The 12,483-nt window shown below is 42.2% G+C and overlaps 1 protein-coding gene across 1 annotated transcript in view; it reads right to left on the bottom strand.

Annotated features, from left to right (window-relative positions):
* Positions 1-2,137: 2,137 nt before the first annotated feature.
* Positions 2,138-12,483, bottom strand: part of LOC133381881 (zinc finger protein 91-like) — a 34,635-nt gene continuing 24,289 nt past the window's right edge. The window contains exons 3-4 of the mRNA XM_061621448.1: positions 5,669-7,383; positions 2,138-2,718 (exon numbers count right to left, since the gene is read on the bottom strand). Coding sequence (XP_061477432.1) covers positions 2,437-2,718; positions 5,669-7,383 — 1,997 coding nt within the window. The 3' untranslated portion in view covers positions 2,138-2,436. The remainder of the gene's footprint in view (positions 2,719-5,668; positions 7,384-12,483) is intronic.

A 12,483-nucleotide genomic window follows, 5' to 3' on the forward strand; every position in this document is an offset into this window, starting at 1 on the left:
AAAGAAGCAAAGTAAGAACACCAGCAAACATACAAAAATATAATTATCTTTGGAGATGGCAAGTGTTGCCACCACTCACCATATGCTCAGAGGCACATTTTACCAAATTCTTCCAAGCTACACAGGAAGTGGATTGGACGGCGAAAGACCAACCCAAATGGTGTTTGCATTTTGACAACTTTGTAGGGCAGTCCAATATCTCAGAGAGGAGTTCAGGTCTCCTGCTCCCCTGGTGCATTCACTATAGCTGCCCAATTTCCCTGCTTTTTAAAGTTTGATAGAATAGCTGTGGGCTATAGGTATGTTCTTAAACTGCAAGGTTTTTTGCCTATTACTGAATTTCCCTGCTTTTTAATCTGGGAGGTAAGAAATGGGATCCTGTGCAAGTTTGCTGAGAATGGATCCATCATTTGCATGCTTATTGAGTTCAATGGGATTTACTCCCCTGCAATCATGCTTAGGATAGGTGAAACTGACCACAGAGGATGGGGAGGGGAGGAGGAGGAAGAGGGAGGGGAGGAAATGCAGAGGGGAGGACTGGGAGGGGAGCAGGCAGGATGGGGAGGGGAGAAGAAGGACAGGCTTGATCATTTGCATGTTTATTAAATTCGGTGTGATTTGCTCCCATGCAATCATGCTTAGGATAGGTAAAACTGACCATGGGGAGGAGGAAGGGGAGGAGGGGGAAGGGGAAGGAGAAAGAGGGGATTGGAAGGGGATGGGGAGTGAGGGGCAAAGGAAGGGGGAGGGAAGGGGCAAGAGGAGGGGATAGGAATAAGGAGAAGGGAGGGTGGGTTTGATCATTTGCATATTTTTTGAGTTCAGTGGGATCTATTTCTATGCAATCATGTTTGAAAATGAAAATGGACTGCCTTCAAGTCAATCCCCACCTATTGCAACCCTTTGAATAGGGTTTTCATGGTAAACGGTATTCGGAGGTGATTTCACCATTGTCTTCCTCTGAGGCCAAGAGGCTGTGACTGGCCCCAGGTCACCCAGTCAGCTTCATGGCTGTGTGGGGATTCGAACCCTGGTCTCCCAGGTCATAGTCCAACACTGACCCAGGGAAGGGGCAGGGAGTGGGAGGGGAGGAGATTGGGTGGGTGGGCACTGGGCAGAAGGGAAGACCTTTCCCTTTCCAAAAGGAAAACATTGTAAACAGAATCGTTCTTTTTCAGCCTTTCCCCCACCGTTTTATTCTACAGCAGACACATGTAGCCTCCCACCCAAATTTAAACCAAAGCTGTCCCTGGCCACATCCACACCAGGCCTTTATTTCCCATTGGCTAGTCATGGCTTCTCTCAAAGAATCCTGGGAAGTGTAGTTAGTGAAGGGTGCTGAGAGTTGCTAGGAGACGCCCTGTTCCCCTCACAGTCCTTCAATCAGAGTGGCTGGCTGTTCAACCATTCTCTCAGGGGAATAGGAGTCTCCTCTCAGCACCCTTCACAAACTACACTTCCCAGGATTCTTTGAGGGAAGCCATGATGGTCTCAAGTGAAATCGAGTCTGGTGTGGGTGTGGCCCCCTGATTAGCCAAGCCCAGCAGCTGTGAGTCTGGCTTTTAGAACTCTGACAGTTGGTCCTTACTGAGCATGCTCCGCGCTATCATTGGGTCCCAGCCAAAATTTCTTAAATTAATTAAAAATCAGCCAGGCATTTTTTAAACTTTTAAACTGCAGCAGATGAAGGTCAGAGTATGGGGCAAGGTCAGTATTAGGATTACAGGTACTCTGTGAACATGGCTGATTTTAATGAATTTCAACAGTTTATAACTCTCAGAGAAAAAAGTCCAAAAGGGTTCTGAGGTTTCTCTCTCTCTTTTTACACTTTGAACTGTCTATTCTCTCTGACTGTTTTGTGTATCACCATGAAAATTGACAGGGCTGTTAAGCAAGCGTTTCTGAGTTCAGGACTATAAGTTATGGAAGCTTTTGTTTTGAAATGAGTTTATAGGAAGCATCAGAATGGCATGGGGGGTATTTTCAATTGAACAATGCGGAATGTTAAAAATCCCCGCTGGCTATACTATACAGACACTCTTGTGGCTGTATAATAGGTCAAATCCTGCACCATGAATTGAGCTCAGAAACATACAGGCAGCCAATGCAAGCGGGCCAGAATTGGTTTTATACGTTTGAACCATCTGGTCCCTGTTACCAATCAGGGCGTTGCATTTTGCACAACCTGCAGTTTCTGAACCGTCTTCAAAGGCAGCCTCAGGTAGTAAAGCCTTTACCTGCTTCAGCATTCACATCGAAGTGATCGAGTCCATGGACACTTTGAGTTTCATAAATGCCCTCCATAGGTTCCTTGCCATACGAGGCCCAACCAAGCAGTTGAGGTCCAACTGTGGGACCAATTTCATAGGAGCCTGTCGAGACCTAGGGATTGGTTAGGGATTTAGAGAACTAAAGCTCTTTCCACACTCCAAGCATTTATAAGGTTTGTCTCCTGTGAGTTCTTTCATGTTTACTAAGGGTGTCACTCCGACTGAAACACTTTCCACACTCCAAGCATTGATAAGGTTTGTTCCCTGTATGAGTTTTGTGATGCGAAGTAAGGTGGCTACTCCACCTGAAGCTCTTTCCACACTCCAGGCATTTATAAGGTTTGTCTCCTGTGTGAGTTCTTTGATGCGAAGTAAGGCTGCTACTCCACCTGAAGCTCTTTCCACACTCCAAGCATTTATAAGGTTTCTCCCCTGTGTGAGTTTGTCTTTCCTCTTGTCTCTTTGCTCCATCTTGACTCCTCAGTTTATGCTCCTGCATGTGCTCCTCAGCTTTTTCCAGTGATACTTCAGATACTTCTCTGTCAGCTTTCACCCCCCAGATGTATCCTGAGGGAATGAAAAAGAAAGGAGATAAAATGCTGTGGAGAATTCCTGTGAATATATTATGATTTGTATTTTGAAAATGTATTTTTGGGAACTCTGTTGATATCAGAGTTTAACTGTCAAAGCTCGATCAATCAACACTGGGGTGATATGATCCCAGCAACGGCTCTGCTTTATCAAGCGTGCCGCCACATTTTGTACCAGCTGCAATTTCCAGACCATTTTCAAAGGTAACCCCACGTAGAGCGCATTAGTATTCTAAGCGAGAGGAGACCAGGGCATGTACCACCCATGGGAGCAGATGGACAGGAAGGTAGGGTCGCAGCCTCTGTATTAGATGCAATTGATACCAAGCTGCCCAGCTCACTGCCAAAACCTGAGCCTCCATGGACAGCTGGGAGTCAAGAATGACCCAGAGGCTGCGGACCTGGTCCTTCAGGGGCAATCTTACCCCATTAAGCACCAGGTCTATATTTCCCAACCTTCTCTTGTCTCCCACGAGCAGCACCTCGGTCTTGTCGGGGTTCAGCTTCAGCCCATTTCCTCCCATCCATTCACTTATGGACTTCAGGCACTTGGAAATGGTATCCACAGCCAGCTCTGGTGAGGACTTAAACAAGAGATAGAGCTGAGTGTCATCCACGTATTGGTGACACTGCAACCCAAATCTGCTGATGATGGAGCCTGGCTTCTACGGATAAGGGGGTGTTAGCAGGGCCGACTTATGGCAAACTGCCTAGCAACAGGCCGGATCCAATTAACCAATCAGGGAATTTGTCCAACTGTGAGACCAATTTCATAGGAGACTCCACCTGAAACACTTTTTTTTATAATAATTTTTTTATTATTCAAATTTTTATAGAAACAAATACAAATACAACAAAAAGAATACAACAGAAAAAAAATAAAATAAAAAGAAAAACTTGACTTCCAATTTGTTACAGATCAGCTATAAGTATATAATATATATCAAACCTGTCTCCTAGAACATACGAAATTCACTTTTTTCCAGAGTCTATCTTAATTAATCATCAAATCCCATTATCATCATTTCATTTTTTTCTTTCAACAAAAGAAATGTATCTGTCATTTTTTCTCTAAGTAAACATGTCAATTTATCCATTTCTACTAAGTCCATTAATTTCAATAGCCATTCTTCCATTGTTGGTATCGATTCCATTTTCCACTTTTGTGCATATAGTAATCTTGCTGCCGTGATCATATATAATATTATTCTTCCATATTTCTTTTCCTTTTGTTTATCCATAAAACCCAATAAAAAAAATTCTGGTTTTGACTGAATATTTATCTTTAAGATTTTTTGCATCATCCTACCTATCTGTGCCCAAAATAATTTTGCCTGTTTACACGACCACCACATATGATAAAAAGATCCTTCTTGTTGTTTACATTTCCAACATATATTAGAAACATCACTATACATTTTTGACAACTTTTCTGGAGTCATATACCAACGATACATCATTTTATAAAAGTTTTCTTTAAGATTATAGCATAATGTAAATTTCAAACCTTTTTTCCACATATTTTCCCATTGATCCATTTGTATATTATAACCAAAAATTTTTGCCCACTTAACCATACACTCTTTTACTTGTTCTTCTTCCATATCCATTTTTAATAAAAATTTATACATTTTTGCAATTATGCAATTATGCATTTGTACACAATGCTATTTCAAAATCAGATCTATTTATTTCAAACCCATACATTTTCTTGTCCATTTTAAATCTTTCTAACTATTGTAAATAGGCAAACCATTGTGAACTATATCCTTCCTTTATTAGTTGTTCTCTCTCTTTCATTATATATTCACCATGCACATTTTCTAATAGTTCTTGGTAAGTTAACCATTTCTCTTTTCCAGCCATTTCTCTTCTGTAAAACGCTTCTTGACTTGAAACACATAGTGGTATTTTCGAAACAAACCTTGTTTTGTATTTATTCCATATATTCAACAGAGAACATCTTATAAAATAATTATTAAAATCCACATTAACTTTTACTTTATCATACCATAGATATCCATGCCATCCCCACTTCAGGTTGTGACCCTCCAAATCCAATAATCTTTTATTCCTCAATACAATCCATTCCTTTATCCAGACTAAGCAACAAGCAGCAAAATAAAGTCTCAAATTTGGTAATCCCAGCCCTCCTCTTTCTTTGGCGTCTTGTAATAATTTAAATTTAACTCTTGGTTTTTTCCCCTGCCAAACAAATTTAGAAATATCTTTTTGCCATTGTTTGAAAGGTAGATCAGAGGATATGACAGGTATTGTTTGAAATAGAAACATCATTCTCGGCAATACATTCATTTTTATTACAGATATTCTGCCCATTAATGACAACTGTAATTTATCCCATCTTAACAAAACTTTCTTAATCTCTGTCCATAGTTTTTCATAATTATTATGAAACAACTTTGAATTTTTATTTGTCATAATGATACCTAAATATTTCACCTTTTCCTCTATTTTAAAATCTATCTTCTCCATTAACTCTTTTTGATCTCTTAAAGATAAATTTTTCACCAGCATCTTCGTTTTTTGATTATTGATCTTAAATCCTGTTAATGGTCCAAATTCTTCTAATTTATCCATCAATACTTTGATTCCTTCCAAGGGATTTTCTAATACAATTATCAAGTCATCAGCAAATGCTCTCAATTTATATTCCTCTTTTTTTATCTTTATTCCCGAAATCCTTTTGTCTTGCCTTATGTCTCTAAGCAGCACTTCTAAAACCAGAATAAATAGAAGGACTTTCCACACTCCAAGCATTTATAAGGTTTGTCCTGTGTGAGTTCTGTGATGCAAAGTAAGAGTGCTACCCTGAGTAAAGCTCTTTCCACACTCCAAGCATTTATAAGGTTTGTCTCCTGTGTGAGTTCTGTGATGCAAAGTAAGAGTGCTACTCCAACTGAAGCTTTTTCCACACTCAAAGCATTGATAAGGTTTGTCCCCAGTGTGAGTTCTTTGATGAGAACTCAAGGCACTACTCCACCTGAAGCTCTTTCCACACTCCAAGCATTTATAAGGTTTGTTCCCTGTATGAGTTTTGTGATGCGAAGTAAGGTGGACACTCTGACTGAAGCTCTTTCCACACTCCAAGCGTTGATAAGGTTTGTCCCCTGTGAGAGTTCTTTGATGCGAAGTAAGGGTGCTACTCCGACTGAAGCTCTTTCCACACTCCAAGCATTTATAAGGTTTGTCCCCTGTGTGAGTTCTGTGATGCAAAGTAAGGTGGCTTCTACAACTGAAGCTCTTTCCACACTCCAAGCATTTATAAGGTTTGTCCCCTGTGTGAGTTCTGTGATGTGAAGTAAGGTGGCCACTCTGACTGAAGCTCTTTCCACACTCCAAGCATTTATAAGGTTTGTCCCCAGTGTGAGTTCTGTGATGCAAAGTAAGAGCGCTACTGCCACTGAAGCTCTTTCCACACTCCAAGCATTTATAAGGTTTGTCCCCTGTGTGAGTTCTGTGATGCGAAGTAAGGGTGCTACTCCGACTGAAGCTCTTTCCACACTCCAAGCATTTATAAGGTTTGTCTCCTGTGTGAGTTCTGTGATGCGAAGTAAGGTGGCTACTACACCTGAAGCCCTTTCCACACTCCAAGCATTTATAAGGTTTGTCTCCTGTGTGAGTTCTTTGATGCGAAGTAAGAGTGCTACTGTTACTGAAGCTCTTTCCACACTCCAAGCATTTATAAGGTTTGTCCCCTGTGTGTGTTTTTTGATGCAAAGTAAGAGAGCTACTCTGACTGAAGCTCTTTCCACACTCCAAGCATTTATAAGGTTTCTCCCCTGTGTGAGTTCTTTGATGCAAAGTAAGAGTACTACTCTTACTGAAGCTCTTTCCACACTCCAAGCATTTATAAGGTTTGTCTCCTGTGTGAGTTCTTTGATGCAAAGTAAGAGTGCTACTGTTACTGAAGCTCTTTCCACACTCCAAGCATTTATAAGGTTTGTCTCCTGTGTGAGTTCTTTGATGCGAAGTAAGGGTGCTACTCCGACTGAAGCTCATTCCACAATCCAAGCATTTATAAGGTTTGTCCCCTGTGTGAGTTCTTTGATGCGAAGTAAGAGTGCTACCCTGAGTAAAGCTCTTTCCACACTCCAAGCATTTATAAGGTTTGTCCCCTGTGTGAGTTCTTTGATGCGAAGTAAGGTTGCTACTCCAACTGAAGCTTTTTCCACACTCAAAGCATTGATAAGGTTTATCTCCTGTGTGAGTTCTTTGGTGCGAAGTAAGGCTGCTACTCTGACTGAAGCTCTTTCCACACACCAAGCATTTATAAGGTTTCTCCCCTGTGTGAGTTTTGTTATGCGAAGTAAGGTGGCTACTCTTACTGAAGCTCTTTCCACACTCTAAGCATTTATAAGGTTTCTCCCCTGTGTGAGTTTGTCTTTCCTCTTGTCTCTTTGCTCCATCTTGACTCCTCAGTTTCTGCTCCTGCATCTGCTCCTCAGCTTTTTCCAGTGATACTTCAGATACTTCTCTGTCAGCTTTCACCCCCCAGATGTATCCTGAGGGAATGAAAAAGAAAGGAGATAAAATGCTGTGGAGAAATCCTGTGAATATATTATGATTTGTATTTTGAAAATGTATTTTTGGGAGCTCTGTTGATACCAGAGTTTAACTGTCAAAGCTCGAGGCCTTGTACAGAGTTAGTTTAGCAGTAGGTGCTTGGTAACAGGTTGTGAAAAGAGACACACACAGAGACAACTGTAACAAAAATTTCCTCTCTTGTTCCTCCATTTAAGGTGGACAGCTCAGTACTTATGCACAGCTGGAATTTACAAACCTAGGATGGATCCTGTCTGACAGGAACATGGCCCTTTCCAGTGGCCAGAGGGCAGCTCAAATCCCCTCCCTTCCTCCCTCCGTCCCTCCCTCCGTCCCTCCCAAAATGTTAGAATCCAATTAACTGCAACACTAGATAGGGCTGGAAGATGAGACCCCCAGGTCAGAAGGCACTCACCGAGCTACTGGGGAAGAACAAAGGACAAGTACAAGTAGTGCTGTGACTAAGAACGCAGCTGGGTCAAAGCCAAAAGGAAGCCCAGAGGCTGATGTGCACAGATGTGAAAGGAGAGTCCGGAGTTGTGCGACGCACACAATAGGAACATGGAATGTGTGAATGTGGGACAATAACAAATGAAACCCTACAATTCTTTGCTACACAACCATCTTGAATTCAGCTTTTCATGACATGTTCCTCTTTGTTGTTTCATCGCTGCTTCAAGTGAAGACGGTCAGTAAGCAGACTAATAAAACTTACTCCAACAAATCATTAAATTTAAATCCCCAAGCGTGATATGTTCCTTCTAACCTATGCCTTCCAAAAAGATAAAATTCAGAAATCCTTACCAAAACAAGTAAAAACCTATTAAAATACCATAGGAATAAAAGGTTCCTAAAAAGTGATCTAACTGGGTATAAAAGTTAATAAAAGGATGAGAAAAAAGGGACACTTCCACAAATCAGGTCCAATTCCAGGCATAAGTCATCAAACCATAAAAATCCACCCAAATATCAACACCCTAAAGGGACAAGGTAAAACATACGGAGTTCAGTCCCAAGAGAAAAACCAGCTATCTAGCCTAGTCTCTACTTACACACAGGTAGACAGTTGCACAGCCTCCCTCTCCTCAGAGAGAGGAACAGGCAGGTGAGTTGATGCAAAATGGAAGCTCAGCAGGCAACATCAAGTAGGCATGATGGGACCCAGGAGAGGAACGAAAGCCAAGGTTTGAGCCCCATACTTATGGCAAACTGCCTAGCAACAGGCCGGATCCAATTAACCAATCAGGAAATTTCTTCATGGAATAAGGGCTCACCAATCACTGGCCAAATGGAACATCCTCCCGAAAACTTCCCAGACTTCATGACCTTGATGGAGCCCGGCTTCTACGGATAAGGAGGTGTTAGCAGGGCCGACTTATGGCACAGTGCCAGGGCCCACAATACTTTTAGGGGCCCATGAAAATGTTTTAATTTCTTTTAAAATCAGAAGAAAAAAATGAATTTGTAGGGTCAAAGAAAATGTTTTAATTTTTTTCTCACATCAGAAAAAAATGAAACTTTTAGGGCCCACAAAAATCTATTAAATTTTGCCTAGAACAGAAAAAAAATAAAATTTTGAAGTATTTAAAGATATATCAAAAATAATTTTTCATATTGATATTATTATGGAGGAAGGGGCCCACGAAGGCAAAAGTGCCTAAGGCCCAAAAAAGTCATAATGCGGCTCTAGGGCTATATTTTATCACCCATTTACTTAATTTATACATAGAACATGTCATAAAAAAGTGGGATTCGAGCAAGATGAAGGAGGTGTGAAACCTGAGGGAGAAATATCAATCATTTAAGATACGCAGATGATATCATACTACTAGCAGAAACGAGTAATCACTTAAAACAAATGCTGATGAAAGTTCATGTCGAGCCCCAGCTCTCTCTCGAAGGCCAGGGAGGGGAAAGACATGAGTTGCAGATGCCTCAACTGCCAGAAGGCATGGAAGAGCCAGTTTTTGTTGTGTCTATTCCAGACATTGGGGAAAGGAGTGTGGGAGATGCTCCGCCAATTCCCACAGGTGGCCCAGCCCCCCTTGGGGAGAGGGCTCAGCCTTCAACCATTCCAACGGATCTGTTAGGGGAGGATTCCGAAAGAGCAGCAACTCCTCCTTCACCGAGCCATGAATTAGCACTAACCCCCCTTCATCCCGCAGAAACTTAGAGGTGCCTGACGCTTCTCAGCCCTCTACTTCCTTGTCTGTTGATAAGGACTCTGTTCGTCTCATGAGCCCATGGAGGCTCGCCCCCCCTCACCTCACTCTCCACGGCGGGAAAAGCGTACCGGAAAGAGGGCGGGTGTGAGAAGGAGTGAGAGTGTTGAGTCAACTTTCTTCTTACGTCGCAGAGCATGTCTAGAGTGTAGTTAGGGATTGCTTTTGATGTATCCATTACTCTAATAAGATGAGATTTACTTGCACCAGTGTCTCAGTCTCCTGGTATCAACTCTGGACAGGACAGTTAAAGAGGAAAGCACAAAAGCAGGACTACAGCTTAACGTTATGAAGGCTAAAGTAATGACAACGGAAGAGTTATGGAATTTCAAATTTGGCAACGAGGACACTGAACTTGTCAAGGATTATCAATACTTTGGCACAATCATTAACCAAACTGGAGACAATAGTCAGGAAATCAGAAGAAGGCTAGGACTGGGGCGGGCAGCTATGAGAAAAGATCCTCAAATGCAAAGATGGATCACCGAACACCAAAGTCAAGATCTTTCAGAAAATGGTATTCCCGATCTCTATGTATGGATGTGAAAGTTGGACCGTGAAAAAGGAGATAAGAGAAAGATCAACTCATATGGAATGTGGTGTTGGAGGAGAGCTCTGTGCATACCATGGACTGCGAAAAAGAGAAATAATTGGGTGTTGGAACAAATTAAACCAGAACTATCGCTAGAACCTAAAATGATGAAACTGAGGATCTCATACTTTGGACACATCATGAGAAGACAGGATTCATTAGAAAAGACAATAATGCTGGGGAAAACAGAAGGGAGTAGAAAAAGAGGAAGGCCAAAAAAGAGATCAACTGATTCCATAAAGGAAGCCACAGACCTGAACTTAAAAGATCTGAACAGGGTGGTTTACAACATAAGCTCTGGAGGTCACTGATTCTGAGGGTCGCCATAAGTCGTAGTCGACTAGAAGTCACATAACACACACACACCTGCACTATGTGAGTTCCGTTTTAATTGATCCAAGAGAGCCCAGTGCCCCACAAAGCTATTTGGAAATATCCTTCAAAGGTGGGCTGAGATATGCAGCCTTTATGCCTCATCCACCATCAGGAAAAAGCCTGCAGTGGACCAGCCAAACAGCTTTACACCTGACAGGACCAATATCCTGGAGGTAAGTAGTCACTTAGGATCAGGTAGATACTTGAGCTAAAACTTGGGTTCCCCACTTCCGAGTAAAAGGATTTTGAGGTGCAAAGGAAAAGCTGACTCTTCAGACTGGTGGCAGCAACAGAGGGAGAGTGTTGGTTGTAGGCCTTACAGGAAGTTAAAGAGAGCTCTGGCTGGGAAGCGGAGGGGGTGCAGTCCTAGGATCCCAGAATTATCAGTACTAAATTGGCCCCCCAGAGTCTTCCTGTTTGGGAAAACGAGTTACAGGAAATGATGGCAGCTCTACCGGATAATCTGAAATGCATAGTGGGTCAGGTTTGCGAAGCAGGGGTGCCAGGAAGGGAGGAAGAAGGCTATCCTTAACCTCTCCTAATTCTAACAGAACAGGTCGCCATCTCAGGAATCTCCTGCATGATCTCCTTGTACAGAGCTCTCTAGGCTGGATCCAGCTCAGCCCGTGACTCAAACGTCACCCATCCCTGGAAGAATAAGCCATTGCCTTCCACATTCATACTCCCAGGCAAAGCGTGGACATCATCTGCCCTCCACTCACACTCTGAAGAGAGATGGGACAAACGGGATCTTTCACAAATCATGCCAAGTCCAGATGGCATCTACCTGAGAGGTCTTAAAAGAACCCAAATGTGACATTGCTGATCTTCTCAGAAAAATATGTACCTTCTCCCAAAGACTTGCTACCATATGGACTGGCAAATGTATTACAAGATGCAAGTCAAAAGGACACAGAAGGTATCTGGGAAATCTGAGGCCTATTACCTGTTCCAGGAAAAGTAGTGGAAAATATTATGAAATACAGAATTACTAAGCATGGAGTGGAATATAGCAATCATGGGATATGAGGAAATGCGCTCTCATGCATCAGTAAGTGTTTCAAGATCAGGAAGGAGAAAGCAGGAATAAATGAAGAGTTCTCCTAATTGAGGGATGTAAGAAGTGCCCCCCAGTCATCAGGATCAGGACCTGTCAGGGTGATTAAAATAAAGAGGGATTGTGAGGAACTCCAAAAGGAACTCTCCAAGCAGGCTTGGGTATTAAAGAGAAAATGCAATTAAATTTAAGGAAGTGTAAAGTGATGCACAGAAGTGAAAAATCCAAACTGAACTGGTGGTGACTGACAGGAGAGAGACCTTGAGGTCATAGCGGATGACCCAATTAAGATGCTGATGTTATAGCTATGAAATTGGTGATTTGCATGTGAGGGATCATTAAGACACAGATTGAAAATAAAACTGCCAATATCATAACGCCATTATACACATCCAAAATGTGATCCTACTTGGAATGCTGTCTTCAATTCTGGTTGCCTGACCCCAAAAATAACATTTGAGGGGCGGAAGCGGTAGAGAAATGAGCAGTCAAAATGATCAAGGGTGGCAACATTTGGGGATTTTTCTCATAGAAAAAAAGGAAAGAGGAGACATGATAGAAGTGTATGATCACACCAGACATTTAAAGCACACTGAACACAAATGTAAAGCACACGGCTTCCCCCAACAAATCCTGGAGAATAGTTTTTCCTCACTGCGCTACATTGCCAACACCCTTCATAAACTACAACTCCCAGGACTCTTGGGAGGAAGCCACATGCTCTCCATGTACACTGTGGATGTGCCATAAAGGTGTGTGGTGTGGAGAAGCTGGATGACACCCTCTGATTTAGCAGGGAACTTACACCTGGTGC

Source organism: Rhineura floridana, chromosome 3 (assembly GCF_030035675.1).
Source record: "Rhineura floridana isolate rRhiFlo1 chromosome 3, rRhiFlo1.hap2, whole genome shotgun sequence".
NCBI classification, from domain to species: Eukaryota; Metazoa; Chordata; class Lepidosauria; order Squamata; family Rhineuridae; genus Rhineura; species Rhineura floridana.